This window comes from Aethalodelphis obliquidens, unplaced genomic scaffold (assembly GCF_003676395.1).
Source record: "Aethalodelphis obliquidens isolate GAN/ISIS:26980383/991018 unplaced genomic scaffold, ASM367639v1 scaffold63, whole genome shotgun sequence".
Classification (NCBI taxonomy): domain Eukaryota; kingdom Metazoa; phylum Chordata; class Mammalia; order Artiodactyla; family Delphinidae; genus Aethalodelphis; species Aethalodelphis obliquidens.
In genome coordinates this window covers 6,157,348-6,178,529 of record NW_020838007.1, presented here as the reverse complement: position 1 = coordinate 6,178,529, position 21,182 = coordinate 6,157,348, and the positions used below count along the sequence as shown (strand labels likewise).

General features: G+C 41.2%; 1 protein-coding gene across 2 annotated transcripts in view; it reads left to right on the top strand.

The window, feature by feature from the left end:
* The window catches only part of PTPRM (protein tyrosine phosphatase receptor type M), a 759,173-nt gene that overhangs the window by 461,953 nt on the left and 276,038 nt on the right, over positions 1-21,182 (top strand). For both annotated transcript variants that reach the window (XM_027088510.1, XM_027088508.1), the window contains exons 10-11: positions 581-782; positions 3,570-3,672. In XM_027088510.1, the coding sequence (XP_026944311.1) occupies positions 581-782; positions 3,570-3,672 (305 nt within the window). The remainder of the gene's footprint in view (positions 1-580; positions 783-3,569; positions 3,673-21,182) is intronic.

The window sequence follows — 21,182 nt, the reverse complement described above, 5'->3', positions numbered from 1 at the left end:
TGGACAGCATTGCTCTAAAGAAAAAAGTAAATAGGACATATTGCAAACACCACAGTCACAGCATTAAGGGCTACTGACACGCATCTAGGAGCAGATATCTTTGCCCACACTAAGGAAAACGCTTAAAAGTGCCCTTTTTACCAGCATACGGTAATCCTATTCAGGGCAAAATCAGACTCTGACCCCTGGATGAGAGATGAGGCCTTCGCCTTGTCAGGTCCTTATCTGTTTGAGCTGGTTGTCTATTTTGTTATTTTGTTTTAAGCCAGCTGTAATGTAGTTTTCCAACAAGACACTTTGAAAACAAACAACTTCAAGGTATTAGCTTAAACCTGAACTCATTCTTTATGTTCTAATCTACTGGCTTGCAGTTCCTCTGTCTATTAAAGTAATAACTCATCACAGTTTTGGCTGAGTTCCTGTGCCCGTTCACTGGATCCAGGATTTGAAGAGTCTAGGGGAGCAGGACAGCTTATCATAAAGCGTCTGACAGTGCATACATCAGGAGGGCTTATTGGATAAAGATGCAGTCTCGGTCGATCTGCCTCAGGTATTTCATCACATCCGTCTTCTCTTACAGATCACCTACAAGGCAGTCAGTTCCTTTGACCCAGAAATAGATCTATCCAATCAAAGTGGAAGAGTTTCAAAACTGGGAAATGAAACCCACTTTCTGTTTTTCGGACTGTATCCAGGAACCACATACTCCTTCACCATCCGAGCTAGCACGGCTAAGGGTTTTGGACCCCCGGCAACAAATCAGTTCACCACCAAAATATCAGGTATCGTACATTCATGAGCTGTGTCTTATATCAGAAGTAGCATTTGGGTACTTTCTCATTCCCATTGTCAAGTCTGCAGAGCTCACCCAAACGTACACGTAAATTCATGTTTTTGTAAGTATGAAAATCGGACTTATGGAATTCAATGAAACGCTGCAAATGTTTATCATTTGGGAGCTTCGGATCGTCGTCCTGCATCAGGAGGTAGGCACTGTTTTAAGAGTGTGTGTTGGAGAACTCAGACATGAGTGGGAGATGCTGTTCCCAGCACTCTCAGCCCTTCGCAGTCCCAAGTTCCCAGAGCAGCAGTGTCGGGAAAGTCTCCATAGCGAGGTCTCTCACAAGGGAGTGCTCAGCAGAAAGGCAGCGTTATGTGGAGTCCCTTCCAGAAGGCTCAGCCTTCCGTGGGACCTTCACTGTTAGCAGTTTCACGTCCTCAAGAGAGAGGCTACTACAGAGGGGGGGCACCAAGCACTTACATCCGCCAGCTTGTTTCTTGTAGAGACTCAATTACACCATCCAACAAAGGACATAATTTGGGAAATATTTCTGGGCATGTGCACCTGTGCAGAAAATGTCTTTGTGCTTCAGACTAGAGGAAATGGAGTTGCCATCTGGTGTGGGATGTGCAGCAGCAATAAACACAGATCCAGGGGACGTCTTTCCTTTTCTACATTTTCCCCTTTGGATCCGAGTAGGGCAGTATTTGGGTTTGGGCTGTGACTGTTTTGATTGGGGGTAGAAGAGCAGGAGGCAGGTGATGGAGTAACTTCTCATCAGTCAGGGTCAGCTAAGTAATACTTAGCCTGATTTTTATATCTGTTGTCCCTCATCCCTAATTCTTTGAGAGATTTTCTTTAGGACTGAAGGAAGGGAAGGAAATACAGCACAAGTACTCTAAGCCTTCTACTAGGTTTTGAGGGAGGAGTGAGGTTTGGAATTTTGTTTTTAAGCAATTATAACTTAAGGGATAACTTTGCATTGTGTAAGAGTTAATTTATGAGCACAAACTTAACTTGAAATTTAATAGACACTTGATGTTTGATATAAGACATTAGCTTGTAAAAACAACATGGAGAGTTGGAAAAGAGGAAGGATACTTCAGAGGTTAGGAAAATGACATAAGTTGTACAGATGCCTGAGTAGAAAGACCACTGGGCCTGGAATCAGAAAATATGAGTTCTAGTTATAATTTTTCCCAGTGCTTTTTCTCTGATCTTGATCAAGTGAATTTACCCCTGGATGTAAATTAAGATGGTATTATCTGTTTAAAGAGGTAATGTGTGCCAGTGTACATATCTCCAAGCCCCTTTTTTGGTAATTTCTCCCTATGGAAGCCATATTTCAACGATTATTATCTTAAAGAGGCTATTCTTTTAGAAAAAATAATTCACTTTTACCATTTGTATTAGGTAAAAATTCTGGTTGGTGTGAGTCTGGCCGCTCCTAGCCCGCCAAGTTCAACAGTTCTATCCCGAAGCAAAGCCAGCTGACATTTTAGTTAGCCTGCAAAGGCTCATCAAGAATAACTATTTGATTTTTATGGTTCAAAGAAATTACGGATTCTGGGCCCCTATTTTCTACTTCCATGGACCTCAGAGAACTACTCTCTATCCAAAATGTAGCTCTGTGTTATGAACTGGAGTTAATTTTTAACAGAATTAGGGCTAATTTTAATGCTGAGAAGATCCATTGAATGGACCTGAGCTATAACCCATGTCTTTTACATAAAAGCTTCTTGTATGTAAGAGATTTAAAAAACGATACTCGCCAAACTGGCCTCTACTGTCCTCATCAGGGACCCGACCTGAGGGCCTTACAAAGGCCGGTGCCTCTGCGGCCGGCGTCACAGCCTTCGTGCAGAGATGTCTCTTGTGCACCGTGAAGACAGAATTACCGAAGAGCTGTTATCTTCTAGTAACGAGCTGAACAATCTAGAAAGCAAAGACTGCCAGGAAATGGCCTTGGAAATGGGATCCGCCCTGGGAAGAGGGCTGACATTTGTAGAACTAGATTTGCCCATCTCTATCTATTATCTCTTTGAATTCCCGTAATAACCCTGGAGGGTAATTTCTCCTCTTTTGATAGATGAGTTAACTGAAGCTTCAGAGAGAATTACTGTGCCTAAGCTCTCATGCTGGTCGAAACAAAAGGCAACAGAAAGTCAAACCCAAGCCTTTCTCACTTCAACTCAGTATCTTTTCCTCGGTTGTGCTTTCCCAGAGAGCCCACCGGTGCCTCACTAGGTCCAGCCAGGCCCTCTGACTCCTGAGGACCTCTTCAGATCTCCGGATGGATATTTGGTACACGAGAAACCTTGACTTAGATGGGAGAACTGAAATGATCAGTTTTATGTTCCTAGTAATTATTTCTTAAATTTGCATTTAATATTTTAAGAAAAGCATATGTACAGAAAAGTACACAAATTAAATTTATTTTACAATTTACAATTTAATTACAGTGATGTACATGTATGGATGGATGTAATGGCTACACCCATTTAGCGAGAATTGGAATCGAGAAACAGTATTACTAACACCTCCTAAGCCCCCCCTCGTGCCCCCTCCCAGGTTAAACTCAAGACCAAAGTCAACACATGATGGTTTTAACAGCTGTCCCTGATGTTCAGGGTTGGGTAGGTACGTAAAGGCTGTTTGTGGTTGGTTCACAGAGGCAATTTAAACTAAGTGTGCTGTGTTTTTAATGCTCATTGTAAATGAAAGTAGAAAGGAAATGGAAAAGACAAACCAGAAATCATGAGTCTCCTATCTCATGCATCTTCCCCAGCACCCTCCATGCCGGCTTATGAACTTGAGACGCCCTTGAATCAAACCGACAACACGGTGACGGTCCTGCTGAAGCCTGCACACAGCCGAGGCGCACCTGTCAGGTACCAAGCGGAGAAGGGGTGGTTTTAGGTGAAAACTGAAGTCATCTCACATGTGTTTTCTGGGGATTTGCTCCACACCTCAGTCAACATGTAAACCCATATCTTTATGAACTCTAAGTAAAAGAAAGGACTGAGGGGAAGGATAGGGTTTTGATGTGGGGTGATCAAGTACTGTGTAAAGAGTTTGATTCTGATGCAAGTGGGTTGTTCTTTGAAGACAAGGAACAAAAACCCCAGTCCTTATACAATTACTCAGCCATAAAAAGAAACGAAATTTGAGCTATTTGTAATGAGGTGGATAGACCTAGAGTCTGTCATACAGAGTGAAGTAAGTCAGAAAGAGAAAGACAAATACCATATGCTAACACATATATATGGAATTTAAGAAAAAAATGTCATGAAGAACCTAGCGGTAAGACAGGAATAAAGACACAGACCTACTGGAGAAGGACTTGAGGATATGGAGAGGGGGAAGGGTAAGCTGGGACAAAGTGAGAGAGTGGCATGGACATATAAACACTACCAAATGTAAAATAGATAGCTAGTGGGAAGCAGCCGCATAGCACAGGGATATCAGCTGGGTGCTTTGTGACCTCCTGGAGGGGTGGGATAGGGAGGGTGGGAGGGAGGGAGACGCAAGAGGGAAGAGATATGGGAACATATGTATATGTATAACTGATTCACTTTGTTATAAAGCAGAAACTAACACACCATTGTAAAGCAATTATACTCCAATAAAGATGTTAAAAAAAAAAAAACAAAAAACCCCAGTCCTTTCGGAGGTGGCTTTCCTCCTAAAAGGTAATTGCTCCCTGTAATTTAGTTACCCAAGGTCAGGTGAGCCCTATTCCTTAAATGGATTTGTTTGTTTTGTTTACAGGGAGTTTTAAGTCCTTAACCTTCAGTAAATTGGCTAATCTCTCAATTGAATATGTGGTGTATAACTGTTTTTTTTAAAGAAACAGGTGATTGGAAAGATGATTGTGAAGTCTTTATTTGAACAGATTTAAGTTTATTACCATGATGTAGGCCTCATTTCTCATCGTGTGATGATTTATATAGCTAAGAAATTACAAAGTATAACTTTTACCGTGAATGAATAAAATAAATTTATTCTTCGTAGGAAGGAGCAAAGGAATGCCTGAATAACTCTTGAGTATGAACTTGTCATAAGCTCATTAATCTATATAAATGAAATTTCTACTTGTTTCAGAGGGATTCAGATATTTTGTACTAACAGAGTAGATTCCCTTAAAAATAACCTGTTCCTTTGAATAGCGTTCTCCAAGGAAACATTTACATTCACAATTAAGGCTACAGGGCCGGGGGTGGGGTTCCTTTCCCTGTGCCTTTTGTAGAATTTTAGTTCATTAACCTTTTGAAACCTGGCCTCTCTTTGATCACGTTTTCACTACAGTATCCAAGGCGGATCCATTGGACTTCTTTCTGCCTGATAAGATATGTAAGTTTCAGTTCACAGACTCAAGATGAAAAACAGACAAGTGTAGTTGATAGAGAATTCACATTAGGGTCGAATCACAGGAACTTTTATTTGAAAACCCTGCAAGATGATATGAAACAAGTTTTAGTTTGCTGACTTACTCAAAGTAGTAGCCCATGTAAGGGATTTCAGATCGCCACTCATAGGTGCAGTAAGTGAGAACACTCTGAAATATGTAGAAGCTCTGTTCCAGATGTAAGGTATTATTTCTGCAAGAAAAGCTATGCCACTGACACTGCCCAGGCCCTTTGGGTTGATTTGTTTGGCACTGAGGGGTTGCACGAACTGAATGACCCCAGGCTCACCCTCATTGGATGGCTTTCCAAGACCCAAGCAGACCTATGGCCGCGGGTCAGACTTTTTCACTCCAGAAAGCTGAATTATTATTAAATGAAAATTGACGCTCTGACCGTGGCCTTGAGAACATCATTTGTTTCTGACCAGTCTGAGTTGCCCAAACTCAGCAAAACAGGCCGTTAGGACAGGAGTCCAGGTTCTACCACAGAGGCATCTCGATGAAATGAGAGGGTAGAGGTCATTCACTTTCAGAGCCTCCAAACTGAAGGAAGCTGAAACCCTAACCATCTCTCCAACACTCTACTTTATTCTCATAAAAATTCCTTTCACACATTTTCTATTCTTGTTGCTTCTTTCCTTCTAACCCTTTCAGTTGGATTGCCATCCTCATCTTTGTATAGATCTTTCCAAGTCTAAGTTTTCAAATGACACTTCTTTGGGCAATCCATGTTAGTCCTGTCCCCAGAAACCCTCTTCTTATCTTTTTCAAGTGTCAGTTGTGTCCCAAACGACTACCCATGTTTTCCATCATCTGCCTTGCTAAGGCACGGTTTTGTTCTTTTCCTTTACACCTTTCTAGTTGTTTTTGGAGACTTTGAAGCCTTACTACTTAGTTAGTTGTAGACATCCTCAGGCTTTGTATTCTTATGTCTATAAAAATAGAAATTCAGATGCTGGTCAGGATGTCTGAGACGCAGGTCTCACATCATTTCAGCAGGCCCAGCTCTAACTCTGTGAAGATTTCAGTTTATCATGTCACGTGCTCTTTCACACCTGTCATACTGCCTGATTTTACAAGTTCAGCACTGCTTTGCTTTTATGAAACATCATCTTGTTACTGGCTAAGCATTCCTGGAATTGACTGGGGTCATTGTGCATTCTGCCTCTATGATGCCCTCTTCTACAGTGTTAGCAGCTTGAAATGAACAAATTTACTATCTATATCCATCGTGGAAATCTACAATGCTAGAATCGAGATCAATTCTCGTGGCAAACAGTTCAATAAGCATTACAGGGAAATCCACTACAGATGCTACCTTTACTGGAAGGATGCTTGTCTTAAAATGGGTAAATTTTATTGGCACAAATTTGAGAGAGGAAATTATCTCAAACTCACCTGTCAAAAATATTTTTTTTTGAAAAAAGTGAATATTCTCTTCAAAGGATTCATTATTATAGTACAGCATAATGCGACTGATTATCTATTGAGTAGATGGAAGACCAATATATCTAGAAAGACTAGTTTGGGAAAAAAATGTCCATAATACTCTCAGTCTAAATGGGGTATATGAAAATTTTCAATTTCATTTAATGTTTAGAGAAATAAGAACTCTGATTAGGGACTCATAGGGACCTAAAATATAAAGCCATAATGTAGATTGAAACATTTGAACACATCTGGAAATTTGCAAAATGCACATGTAATCAACTGCAATACAAGAAAGCTTTTCCCAAATGGTAAGATAAATACTAGAAGAAGAAATGGAAGTGAACATCTGTTGGCTTTCCTGGATTTTGCACAGAATTATGTGTTCAAAAATACTGTCATTGTGTGATTGCAAAAAAACCCATTCTTTTGATTGATTTGATTTTTCTTTAATCCATATTCATTGGTGTTGAAAATTCAGTCATACTTCACTGAGGCACTTTACTAAGTGAGGTGCTTGTATACTGATTCCACTACAAACACTCAGCGTGGTTAATGCGGATTCTTGAAATTGCACTAAACTCTCAGTGTAAATGATTGTTGTCTTTTTATCGATCAGCGCATCAGCTCTGTCACATAAAATTATTTAAATCCTGAGATGGCCAGGAAGAACACAAATTCCATCATTCCAGCCAGTAAACTAGCACCTAGGACAGAATTTTAATGTCTGTTCATGGATTCGATTTTTTTTCTTTAATAAGACAGGGAAAAGCTTAATTTTCTTTTACTCATTTAGAATCACCTCATTTCTCTCTCTTCTTCTCCCCACTGTTTATTACATGCAGACAGAGTCCAACAGAGAAAACCCTAATAATTTGGCAGTAAAAGAGCAACTCTAAATAAAGAATGAGTTTTACACTAACTGTGGTGCTTTTCTTGCACTAACAAAAGTTCTGTCTGTGATTTTACTCTTGTGATGTATGTCTTTATATATAATCTGCTGTGTGCAGTAACCCTCATTAATGATGTTTTATACCTTCTAATGGGCTGTGGCTTGAGACTCAATCACGTTTTTGTAATTCAAATGACTCTCATTTTTGTTCCTTAGGCATTGTTGCTTTAATTTGTTCATAAATGTTTTGCAGCTCGGTGTCTTCTTAATTAAAACTCAGTGCTTGAATATATTAACTAATTAAATATTTTGATATTCATTTCAGTGGAATGTTCAAAGATTACCAAATCATTCTTTGATTCATTCATTCAGGAGAAACTGTTGAGTGGGGAAAACATCTATTACAGTTGTGTGCCTACAGGGAGGGATGGAAGGAGGGCAGTAATCACAGCAACAACCAAAACATTAACACCGAGGCTGAACCATGTGAATGTAATTTTAATTCATGGCAGCCACTTTGTTCTTCTAATAGTAAAGTAGTCCAGATTATTTCTTTTTAATTTTATTGAAATATGGTTGATTTCCAATATTGTGTTTAATTTCTGCTGTACAGCAAAGTGACTCAGTTATACATGTATATAATTTTTCATATTCTTTTCCATTATGGTTTATCTCAGTATTGAGATATAGTTATAGTATAGTTCCCTGTGCTATACAGTAGGACCTTATTTATTTATCCTGTATATAAGAGTTCGCATCTGCTAATCCCAACCTCCCAGTCCTTCCCTCCCCCTTGGCAACCACAAGTCTGTTCTCTATGTCTGTGAGTCTGTTTCTGTTTCATAGATATGTTCATTTGTGTCATATTTTAGATTCCACATATAAGTGATATCATATGGTATTTGTCTTTCTCATTCTGATTTACTTCGCGTAGTATGATAATCTCTAGGACTGTCCATATTGCTGCAAATGGCATTATTTCATTCTTTTTTATGGCTGAGTAATATTCATATATATTATATATATACACACACACACCACATCCTCTTTATCCATTCATCTGTCGATGGACATTTAGGTTGTTTCCATGTCTTTAGCCCCAATTATTTTGATGCTGTGCATTGGCAGTCATTGGTGACTTATACTGTGGCTATCCTCTAAGTTGAATGCTTCCTCAACAGTTATGTTTAAAAAGCAATTTGTGAATAGTTTCTGTTGCTGAGAATCGGGGCCAAAATCTTAAAGTAAATAGGAACTTCACTACCTTATGAATGGGGAAGAGAGGAGGCATAAGGAATGGAAGACATATTTTGCCTAACTTTTTTCAACAATGTGTCCTAGGTAAGTAAGGTTTCAAATGAGATAGGAAATATTTCTTGTTAGTAAAAAGCAATCATAAATGCTTTATTCATCCAAAACACCTCTGATTTAAAAACAAAAAGACTTGTATCATGTAACACCTGCAGTTTCATATATAAGTCAAGAATTTATTTTTATGTACTATGTCCAGATTTTTATTAAACTGATTTTGCCTTGAATTTTTTCTCATGGTAGACTGCAAATGTGTGCTATTCTCATTTACTCCTAACACTTTTTTCCTTATGCTGCTTTGTTTTACGTGGTAAAGTAGGAAACGTTCTGATATTAAAGTGTCATTGTTAACTTCAGTATTTCTTGAGTTATTCAAATTACTCATCAAATATTCTTTTGTAACAAATTAGACAGAAAATGAAAAAGGCATTAAAGGATGCTATTTTTCTCATTATACAGCTCTCTGTCTTTTGAAAAATCCACTCTTAGTCTTCGAAGAAGGTGAAGGACAAGTTTTCATTCCATTGAGAATAAACAGGCAGTAAAGCAATTGTATTTATTTTAAGAAAATGTGTTATATTTCTCACACACGTTCCATTTGATCCTGGAGCTGTATGGGAAACGAGCTTTATTCTCTTTGTGGGCCTGCACTCATGGCCCCAAGCTGGGTATCACACAGCAGTTTTTGTTAAAGGGACTCAGCGTGAGAGTGCCAGGGAGTCTGTGACACTTGCCACCTCGGATGGGACAGTGAAACTAACTTTTGTCAGTAAAAGAAAGGAAAGAGATCATTATTACTAATGAAAGGTAGGAGATAATCATGCACTTTGTTCTAAGAAGTTTCCTATTTTAGGAATTACAATTGTTGGCATATGATTGACTACGGTTTAGAAGTTTGATGTTAGGAAGTATGGACCAGATCCTTTTTACATTTTTTTTAAAGCAGCAGCAATCTATATGATTGTCTCCCCTTTCTAAGTCCCAGGAAAGACATTATCACTGCGTTGTCACCACCTTCTTGGACACCCCTTTCTCTTCTGCTTCATGCAAGGAGCCTTTAAGCATTTCAGCATTATAGGGTTCTTGTGAGGATTAACTGAGGTACTGTATTTCAAATAGTACTTCAAACCGTACTTCACACACACTAAATGCTACGTAAGTGTTTCTTCTTGCTCTGGCACCCTTCAGGCTGTAGCAGTAGGTGGTTCTCATTGTTTCTTTTCACAGGACCAGCCCTGGGCCTCTACCTTTTCCTTTGTTTGTCTCATTCTCTTCAAATCTGCTCTCACGAAAAATCTAATTTGACATGAAAAATAAATTAAGAATTTAATAAGTGTGTCTATCAATAAAATCCTAAATAGAATTCCTATAAATTCTAATGTCTCTCCTGCATTTTAAATTCTGATTGCCTCTGGTTACCTGTTTATTTATGCATTTGCAAGTTTTGAGGAACTGATACTATAACTAGGTAATGAACTCTCCCCCGACCCCAGTTCTGTACAACAGCTCTTTAAAAAGGTTAGGTGTTTCCATGTTGACCCCTGAGTCGTTAGCTAATTATGGTCTTTATCAGCTCTAAACTTAAGTTTATGAATAAACTTAAGCATAAAACAAAAGGAAACAAATCTTCTGTTTAGAACCACTCTAAAAGTAAAGTTTGCAACGTGCCATACCAACGAAGAGTCCATGAGACAAGTAACTTGCTTGGCTCAATGGGGTCTGTTGTTGTCTCCACTCTCGAAGAGTGCTCCTCCTTTCACTTTCTTAAAAGAAAGGTATCTGTTATTCAAGTACCATTTTATGGTCATTCAATCATCATGATTATATTAGAATTTATTCTCCAGATTCTAAAAATTGTCCTTTTTTTGAATTTTATTTTATTTTATTTTTCTGTATAGCAGGTTCTTATTAATTACCTGTTTTATACATATTAGTGTATACATGTCAATCCCAGTCTCCCAGTTCATCCCACCACCACCCCACCCCCACTTTCCCCCCTTGGTGTCCATTGGTTTGTTCTCTACATCTGTGTCTCTATAAAAATTGCCCTTTAATCAGAATAGTTTTATCTATTAGTTTGATCTTGGCTCAGGAACCAGTTAAATAGCGATTTGCAAATATTTTATTATTTATCCATAAAAAAATTTATCTCTTTATATTACTTTCTTGCTGGATGAAAGAAAAAACTATAGTGTAAAACCTTACAATACAAAGTTTACCTTAAGATCCAAAGATTCTGTAATTTAAAAGTAGCTTCAGGGACTTCCCTGGTGGCATGGTGGTTAAGAATCCACCTGCCAATGCAGGGGACACGAGTTTGAGCCCTGGCCCAGGAAGATACCACATGCCGTGGAGCAACTAAGCCCGTGCGCCACAACTACTGAGCCTGCACTCTAGTGCCAGCGAGCCACAACTACTGAGCCGGCGCTCCACAACTACTGAGCCGGCGCTCCACAACTACTGAAGCCTGCGCGCCTAGAGCCCGTGTTCCACAACAGGAGAAGCCACCGCAATGAGAAGCACGTGCACTGCAACGAAGAATAGCCCCTGCCCACCGCAACTAGAGAAAGCCAGAAAGCCTGCGTGTAGCAACGAAGACCCAATGCAGCCAAAAAAAAAAAAAAAAACTAGCTTCATTTTAAATTAACCTATTATAAATCAATGTATAATGTTCAGATCTACCCAGTACTTTGCTCTAAATTAATTGGAAACTACTGAATCTATCAGTAATGAATAAGCAATATCCTTATGGCCTAAACAATAAGACAGTATCAGGTGTCATGCGTGGTCTTTTGGATGGGCAGAATCAGTCTTCCATCCTTTGACATAGGCAGGAAACTCTTCTGATATTCAAATAATTACTCTGAATATGCATCACGTGAATAGCGGACCTAACTTTCTAAAATGACTCCCATGATACAGGGAAAGAACATACTCTTTGGAGTAAATAAACCCAGTTTCAAATCCCAGCTCTCTCAACGACTATCTATGTGATGGTTACAAATCTCGTAACATCTCTGAGCCTCAGGGTGACGCCACGTCAGCTCACGGAGCTGCTGTTGGGGTTACATTGACGCAGTAGACACTAGGTTCCGAGTGCTGTGTGACTCCCTGGGGATCCAGAGGGGCCTGTCGTGGGCTCTGTTCTCCAGGGGGTTGCAGTCTCGACACGTGAGCCCAGCATGTGCTCTGGTCCCCTGTCTCGGGTGCTGAGGAGCCGGAGGGTGGGGCTGTACCTGGGGTGGGGGGTGTTGGGTAAGATTCCAGAGAGGAGCTGAGTCTTGACAGATGGATGTTGCCCACGGGATGTATGTCACATGGAGACAGGAGGTTACGTGTGTGGCAGGGACTAAATACTGAGCAAGACAGATGCATCCCAGGAGGGTGGGGAGGACCAAGTTGGCCTGCTCTGGTGATGAGAAGTGTGATATAATTAGAGAGGGGTGGGATGGCGGGATGGGAGAAGCGGAAGGGAGATCAGGGGTAGATTGATTGATTGGGCGACCTTATGCTCCATACCAGGGGGTGGAGTTGTATCCAATGGGCAGTGAGCAGGGATTCCAGGGACTTAGGTAAGGAAAAAATGTAGGGAAGATTAGCTGCAGCCGTGGAGGGTGGGTTACTGGGTTGGGGCATAGGACAGGTGTACAGGTTCCTTTTCATCCGCCCAGTTAAGGTATCGCTAACACTTAGGAAAGCGATCTCGTACATGTCAAATGCTGATTTTCATTAGAAACGGGACTTAGGGGAACCAGAAACATTTAGTTCTTTTAGAAGAAAAAAAGAGAATGTATCGCCTAATCAAAGTGATTGGTGATGTTAACTGTTTAAAGTATTGTTAAAGTGCATACTAGGACACTCAAAATTGAAAAACTAGCTCAGCCATGACTCTCTGGTAATTTACTGGAAATTACTAATCATGTGAATATTTTTAATTTATTTATTTATTTTTGCTGTGTTGGGTCTTCGTTTCTGTGCGAGGGCTTTTTCTAGTTGTGGCAAGCGAGGGCCACTCTTCATCGCGGTGCGCGGGCCTCTCAGTGTCGCGGCCTCTCTTGTTGCGGAGTACAGGCTCCAGACGCGCAGGCTCAGTAGTTGTGGCTCACGGGCCCAGTTGCTCCGCGGCATGTGGGATCCTCCCAGACCTGGGCTCGAACCCTGTGTCCCCTGCATTAGCAGGCAGATTCTCAACCACTGCGCCACCAGGGAAGCCCCATATGAATATTTGTAAATCCCAGTTTTCATAAGCAGTAAAGAGGTGGCGTTGTTAGTGCTTCTTGCTCAGAAGAACCTTCTGGACCTTTGTCTTTTTGCTTCTCTCTACCTTCCTTTTACTGGATCACCCTAACCCCTTTGCCCTGAGCCTGTGCTAGGCACTTTGGGGACCATTATGAAACACACTGGGGTGTGTTTGCAATGCCAGCGAATGGATGAGACGGTGTCTTACTGAAAGAGCGCCAAAGGAGTGAATGCTCCAGGACGCTTAGCGGATGAGTGTGGCTGACTCTTGGCTGAGGGACAGGGAAGACTCAAGGTTTTGATCACACCGTTTCTCGTTGTTCTCATTCCTGTACCCAAAGGAACCCATGGTTGTCTCTGCAAAGATCAATGTCTGAGGTTGGACTGCAGGCTACACAAAGGCCCTTGAGTGTCATTTATAGTGGAGGCCGTACGTTATCATACGTGACCGCCTCCCTGGAGGTGAGGTCAGTAGTGCTGGGCACAGCCCCCCCACCAGCTGACCAGGAGCCCAGAAGCCACCTGTCAGGATGGGGAGGCAGACATGCAGGTTGAACTCACTGGCCACTGACAATAGAGAAAGTTACCCCCTGCTTCTTCCCCCCACACCGTCTGTCTGGACCATCCATAAATGAAACAGTGGAATCACTTAAAAGCTGTCTCAGTTGTAAACCCAGAGCCCCAGAAGGTTGCCGATGCCTTGAATTGAACAACTTATCGCCTGAGTGACAAATCTCACTGCTGCTCTGCCATTTGCTCTCAGCAGCTGCTGGGTCTTCCTAATCACGATTATTGATTCCACGGAGTTTAAGGGATGAATTTCTAGAGGTGTTCCGAGCTGAGACTGTTAGGCTTTGGGAGACAGGATCTTGGACATTTTGACGAAGACTGACTGATCCGACTATAGGCGCTTCACTTTCATTTTTTTAAGTGTTACAATCACATAAGTACGTGAGAAAAGATGACAAGTTCAAAGAGGCTGATAGTTACGCTTGGGGCAGACAGTGAAAGCCCGTCCAGGGAGCTGCTGAGAGCTGTGGGCTTTGGGAGCCAAGGAGCCCCTCGGAGAGGACCTGACCACGCTCCTCAGGTGTCAGAACCTCGTGATCCTATGGAGGGGGGCGGACATGGCCGTATAATGAACACTGTTTTATGTCATTCTCTTCAGCAGAACATTTTCTCAACCAGCGCTTCTAAGTCTGGACAGTGTAATCGTTTATGATGAGAACAGCAAAGCACAGGAAAAAGCTGATGTGCCTTCTGTTTCATCAAAAATTAGTTTATTAAGTCTGTTATTACATTATGCTTGTGATGGTTACCTATATTTGGTTTTCAGCTCCTTAATTTAATTAACAGTCAGTTCTTCAATCTGTGAGATAGTAGAACAATTGGGTAGCAATGTTTGTTTTCTCCATATCGTCGTATCCATTTTGAGCTGTTCTCTGTGTCCTATTTTTTTTCATTTCTCTATGTTTCCCTAATAGTGTTTGCCTGTCCAGTGTCAGTGTATTTCCTGCTCAGTGAGAATTGGTAAGAGCTCTCTGAAGTTATTAGTCTCTAGCTAAAATTGTTGCCCTTTACAATATTGCCAAGTGTTATAGGAAATTTGAGGGTTGACATTTGCCTATTATTCATTCATTTGTGCACCAAATATCTATTGAACATCTTTATTTTCAAGTCACTGTGCTAAGATGGTGATCAAGCTGTGTAGAGAAGCCCAGAGTACACTGAGAGCATATGACAGAAGGCTGAAATCCCAACAAGGAAATCGGGATGTGCTGTTTCAGCTGAAACTCAAAGGAAAAGTAGGAAGTGGCCAATCAGGGGCTGGAAGGCAGGTGTGGGTCCACCAAGGAGAGGAGCAGCCTTTAGAACAGCCTAGGATCAGAGGAAGTAAAGAGATGTAGACAGTGGTCATCCCAGCAAATACAATTAAAACCACATACATAGTAAATGAAGCTTGACCAGCACTCAGGAGTATTAACTAGATTTATGAATTTAATGTTGGAAGTGAGCCTTTTCCTAGGCTAATTATTATGTAAAATGTATGTAAATATAATAGGAAATGCAAAATGATCACAAAATGATTTTCATAATTTAGTTTCTGAATATCCTTCAGTACCTCAAACCTAATTAAGTGTGCAATAAGTGTTTATTGAATTGAACATCATCTTTTTCTTGTGAGAAGTAATTATCACTGACACCTTTATAGATAAGAAGCCAAAGGTCTCAAACCTCCTTTTAACTCGTTGGATGTATAAGGAAGAAGAAGCGTTTAAAATTTATATTCTCATCTCTAAATAAAAGTTAAATACCATGACCCTTCCATAGAGTGCAGAAGCATAAAAAAACACCCTACCCTTACCCTTGGATCAATCTTATTTTTTTTAATAAGAAGAGAAATTCAGAAGGACTACTGCAGATTTCATCAGGAACATCACTAGAATCTTGCACGCCTATACTGACCCCTTTGAAACTTCTGCTTCTCACCTCTCAGGGTCACTGACACCCTCCTTTCTCCTTTGCTTTCCACCCGCCCCCCATAGGTAGGAAAGGGGGTTGGGAGGTGGGAGAAATGGGTGAAGGGTCATGAACTGTGGGGTGATGGGTGGTACCTGGACTTGTCATGGTGGCCCCTCTGTAGTGTATACGGATGTTGAATTATAATGCTACATACCTGAAAGGTATATCAGAATTATACTTTTTAAAAGAAACTGGGAACCATTTAGAATTATTACAAAGAATTCTCTGAAAACAACTATCATCAAAATCAAATTAAAATGTAATGAAAGCTTAAAATTAATTAGTAATCAATTAAAAGAAAAGAACAATTGCATGGACCAGGGTTTGCATCTGGGCTGAGTTGTTTACACTACTGGGCTGTGTTGTTTACACTACTGTGTGACCTTGGGCATCCTGTGAACTCTGGGTCTTTCTTTAGTTCTGAAATTGGGTCTAACACAAGATATGTCCGTTTCACAGCATCATCATGAGGATTAATACAGGCGAAAGTTCTTTGTAAACTGAAGTGCTAAGAAAGGGTAAAACTATAATATCAGGATTTGCTTAACAAAACACACTGACTAGATTGATGTTCAGTTTTTTTTTCCCTTTATTCCTTGTTTTTGGTAAAATGCTTAAAATTTCTAATCACTACTGCCCTTTAACTTTTATGCCAATATACCGAGACGACTACTACTACTACTACTACTGAAGTAGACTACTACTTCAGTAGTATCTGTGGGGACTTCCCTGGTGGCACAGTGGTTAAGAATCCGCCTGCCAATGCAGGGGACACGGGTTTGAGCACTGGTCCGGGAAGATCCCACATGCCGTGGAGCAACTAAGCCCATGCACCACAACTACTGAAGCCTGAGCGCTTAGAGCCCATGCTCCGCAGCAAGAGAAGCCACCACAATGAGAAGCCCACACACTGTAACGAAGAGTAGCCCCTGCTCGCCACAACTAGAGAAGAGCCCGCGTGCAGCAACGAAGACCCAACGCAGCCATAAATAAATAAATAAAAACAAATAAATTTATATTAAAAAAATAGTATCTGTATTGTAAAGGAAACCCATACTTTGACAATAAGTTTATGGTCGTTGTAAGAAATATGTGCAGTCATTCTGTAAAATCATCAGTTTTAGAAGACCTACTGTTCCAGTCCAAACCCCACAGAGATGAGAAAGCACTGCTGGTTGGAGTAGTTACAAACAAGGGCTCTTTCCTGGGGACGAAGGTGCAGAGGTGTTCAGAAGCATCAAATATGCAGCCAGTCACAGCATGGAGTTTGGTGACCCTGGGTTTCAATCCTAGTGCTTGTTTGCCCTGTAATCTCGGGCAAGTGATACTTTTCTGTCTCATTTTCTTCCTCAATTAGTTGTGAGTGATAATATCTACCTCAAAGGGCAGCTAGGAGGTGAATGACAGTAAGCAAAGCAGTCAGAGGACAGCATCTACCACAGACGTTATCAGCTCAATATAGGAAAGCTTTTCTTATTTATTGTTGACTCTATTCTGGTCTGTAAAGACGGCAGTACCTTGTAGATAACTTGGTAGCCTCTTTTCTTATGCCTGTGTCATAGGAAAGTTTCTAAGTCCCAGTATAATACTTCTGAACCTCAGTTATGATCTGACAAGAATAATAATTAGGCTAATAAAAAAATGAAGAATTGTTGTTACTTGGATTGAGTCGCTATAATATGGCAGTCCCATGCTTGGTCCTTTATGGAGTGATTTCTAATCATCCAGAGCAGAGTTCCTGGTCAAATGCCAGCACTCTGTGTACAGATACAGGAACTGAGGTCTGGGGGGATTAACAGTCAGCCATGCTCTCCCTGTGAATAGTGCATGGCCTGCAAGGCCCCTCCCAGGAACCATCCCTACCACAGACATCGTCCCTGCAGAATCTCTCTGGAACCAATGTGGTTACACCTTCCTTTGCAGACATGGGCTTTCCTGAAAATTAATATCCTTTCTTTATTGTCTCTTCCAGTGTTAAGAAAATATATAATGCCTTTGTTTTTAGATTATGATCCTTGTAATCTTTGGGGTTTATCTCTAATACTTCATTCTTAGAAGTTAGAAGCAGGGGTTTTTGGTTTTGGTTTTCTTCATTATTTCTTCATTTTTGTTTTTAAGCTAAGACTTCCTTTTTATTTTTTTGGTCAAGCCTAACTCCATCAAAATCTGCTCAGTGTTTACTAGCGAAATTTTGAGTACTTGAAGGACTTGGGTTAAACAGCTTTGTTTTAGTGTGTTGGATTGTTTTAATCAAATTCATCAGTCTTTTTTTGTTGATATGTATGTTCTTTTTTCATATTACCGTGTTTAATAGTCTCCGGAGAATAAAGAAAGAAAATACCAATTCTTTTGAAATGCTTATTAATAGTTTTTTTTTTTTAATTGTTCCCTCTTCTTTATTGAAGAATTGTAAACTGCAAGACCATCTTAAACCTTCGGGGCTCAAAGGTTCTTTCGTCACATTTCTGGAACCTTTTGAAAAGGTTCTATCCATTGCTAAAATTGTTGAAGGAAAGGAGCTCTAAATACCTGACTTCCAACCTAAAATTTTTCCTTTTTTCATTGGTACACATAGTCACAAAAACTAAAATGTCATTTAACAGTAAAACTTCAGTTTTGTATTACTATATTGGCTCGGTTTTTTTATGAGTTATTGTAGCTGAATTGCTACAGAGTGTGTTCACAAAAGGTACTAAATCCCTTATTACCACTGCCACCACCCTTCCCCCACCTGATTTTAGGTGACTTTTATTGTATTAAAAAATAATACTCTGCATTCCTTTACTGCCAGGAAACAAAGATCATTTTTATTAAAGTTGCTTTTAGGATGACAGTGTCAGTCATCTCTTTGAAAATTCATTTTGGAAACTAAGTTTGTTCTTCCAGAACCCTTGAAAAGAAGCCTGAAAAATTGCAGGGGAAGATAATAATAATAGAGGAGATGTATTTGAGCAGTTATACTGTGAAACTTAATTTAACTTTCCCTCAAACTCCATTTCAAACTTGCTTTTGTGCATGAAAATATACTGTCTCGCTTTCCTTCCCTCATGTCTCAGATTTTCTTTTTCTTCAACATAATCCCCTCCGAAGGATTCTGTGTAGGAGACCAGAGCTCCAGTCTGATGCTCCGGGGCCCGCAGGACAGGTGCACAGGCCTTGCTCAGGGCCTTCTCTGCAGAAGGCCGGGCCAGGGGCCACTGGCCTGGGAAGGGTGCAAGGGGCTCCCACTGCCAAATTCTACCACCACTGCCCCCAAAACAACCAACACATCTGTAATATTTTGACTTCACCTTGATGATTAAAATGGAGAGCAAATGAAATACTAAAATTGAGAGATGATGGCTCTTGTAACCTGCGGCGTGATTAGAGAAGGCAGAAAAAGGAGTTCCAAGTTTGCCTGGAAGGCACCTGTGGGGAGGTGGAGGGGAGCAGAGACCGAGGCTCTGCGTGTTTGCAGGCTGCTCTCCCTGCCCTCCCCAGAGAGCAATCTACCTGGTTCTTATTCCTCACGTTGGGCATCACAGCGGGATGGGAGTCAGCAACCAGCCCTGGTTGTCATGCCCTGCAGCGTCCTTCTGCCAGGAGCTGGGCAGTATGGAAACTGTGAGGAAAACCCTGCCACTCCTGGGATTCCTCCCCGGGAAACTCGGGCACTCTCGGGACAGGCCTGCTGGGACCCTGGCAGGCATCTGAGCCAGAGCCCGGCCATTACCCTCAGTGTTCGGTCCTATTGATGAAGAATCCTCGTGCCTCTCGGGAGTCTGATGGGAGACTTGTTGAGACTCGGGTGGGTCTTTGTTGGCACAGGTGGTCGCAGTGAATGGAGATTGCATTGGGAATCCAAAGACATGAGCTTTTTGTTTGTTGGCATTCCTTTATCTCTAATCTGGGGGGAAAGTGGATGGCTGTAGGCAGCACAGGACAGTCTTCAGGCGTCACCGGCAGTAGGAGCGTTTGGGCACTAGGTCCAGGCCAGATGTCCTCGGGGAAGCTGATGCCACAAGAGATTTTTTTTTTTTTCAATAGATCTTTTTTGGAGTATAATTGCTTCACAATACCGTGTTAGTTTCTGTTGTACACCAAAGTGAATCAGCCATATGCATACACAGTCCCCATATCCACTCCCTCTTCAGCCTCCCTCCCACCCTCCCTATCCCACCCCTCTAGGTCATCGCAAAGCACCAAGCCGATCTCCCTGTGCTATGCTGCTGCTTCCCACTAGCTAGCTATTTTACATTCGGTAGTGTGTATATGTCGATGCTACTCTCACTTTGCCCCAGCTTCCCCCTCCACGCCCCTGTGTCCTCAAGTCCACTGTAGACACTGACACTCCCCCTCTGTACCCTCTTTCACGCTGTACAAACCTCTGTCAGCATCTTGTCCCAGTTCTTTGTTGGAGGGACCTGTTTCTAACACCCCGAGAACGGGGACAGTGTGGACTTCATTCCTCTCTTTCTTCTTCCCTTGTGCCTGGCACAAGGCTTGATATGTGATAAATATCGTAGAAAATAAGGAAATATGAATAAAATAGTTTTCTTCTCACTTGTTGACGTCACAACTTGCCTGATCTTGTACCAGGGATTATAAAAATATCAAAGCTGGAAAGGACCTTAGTGGTCAGGGGATGATTTGGTGGCAGTGCTGGACCCAGTCACCTGGGCATGGGGATCCCAGTTCACTGTGCTCTCAGCGGCACCCCCTTCGGGACAGTGGCATTTGTATTCTGACTCACCTGGCCTGCACTACTGCTACCTTTAGGGACTGAAAGATCCTGACTTGAGTATAATAATGAAGATATCTAGTATGGCTTTGATAGTATTGGATTTTTCTAGCTTTATTCAAATCCCTAGAGCTATTTAAGAAAAACAAGCTTTAAAAATAGTAGCAGACCTTGAGTTATAATTTTTAGAGTCATGCATTTGTTATGAAATTGTGATGATTAAATTATGACAAACGTAACTGAAATGAAATGTGCAAAGGAAAACGTCTTCACTTGTTAAAAGGAGGAGAAGTCACTCTTAAAGATGTTCCATCTTGGACTAATTTACTTGAAATTTGGTGCCTGTCGTGAAGATTAATAACATGTGGCCTTTTACACAGCTTCTCGGCCCAAGTCTGATGTTCTAGTTGTCCTTTTATTATCCCAAACCTCCATAACTAAAGGATTTTTCCTTCCTGCCCTTTGTTCCCAATATGGAGCTGTAATTGAGTTCATATTTCTCGCCCAGCCTTTCAGCTATAATTAATATTCTATTATATCAGATTTTGTCCCTAACTAGCAGAGCAGCAGGGTGTGGGAGCACGTGCTCAGGCGTGCTTACACATACACACACACACACACATGTGCACACACATGCAGAACAGAAGTAACTTAGGGATGCCAGGCGAGCTCCTGATGATGGATTATGGCCGAGAGAGCATCAATTTTATTTGTAGTACCCTGAAAATATGCCACAGCAATAGATGGCCGATCCTATCTAGAAGAGAGCAGGACAAAGAGAAATTAAAGTGGGCAACATAGAACATTCGACCCCACGGATCAGTTTATGCTGTGCAGTGTGTTACCCAGGGTCCGTTGTTTGTGGAAAACTAGTGATCAG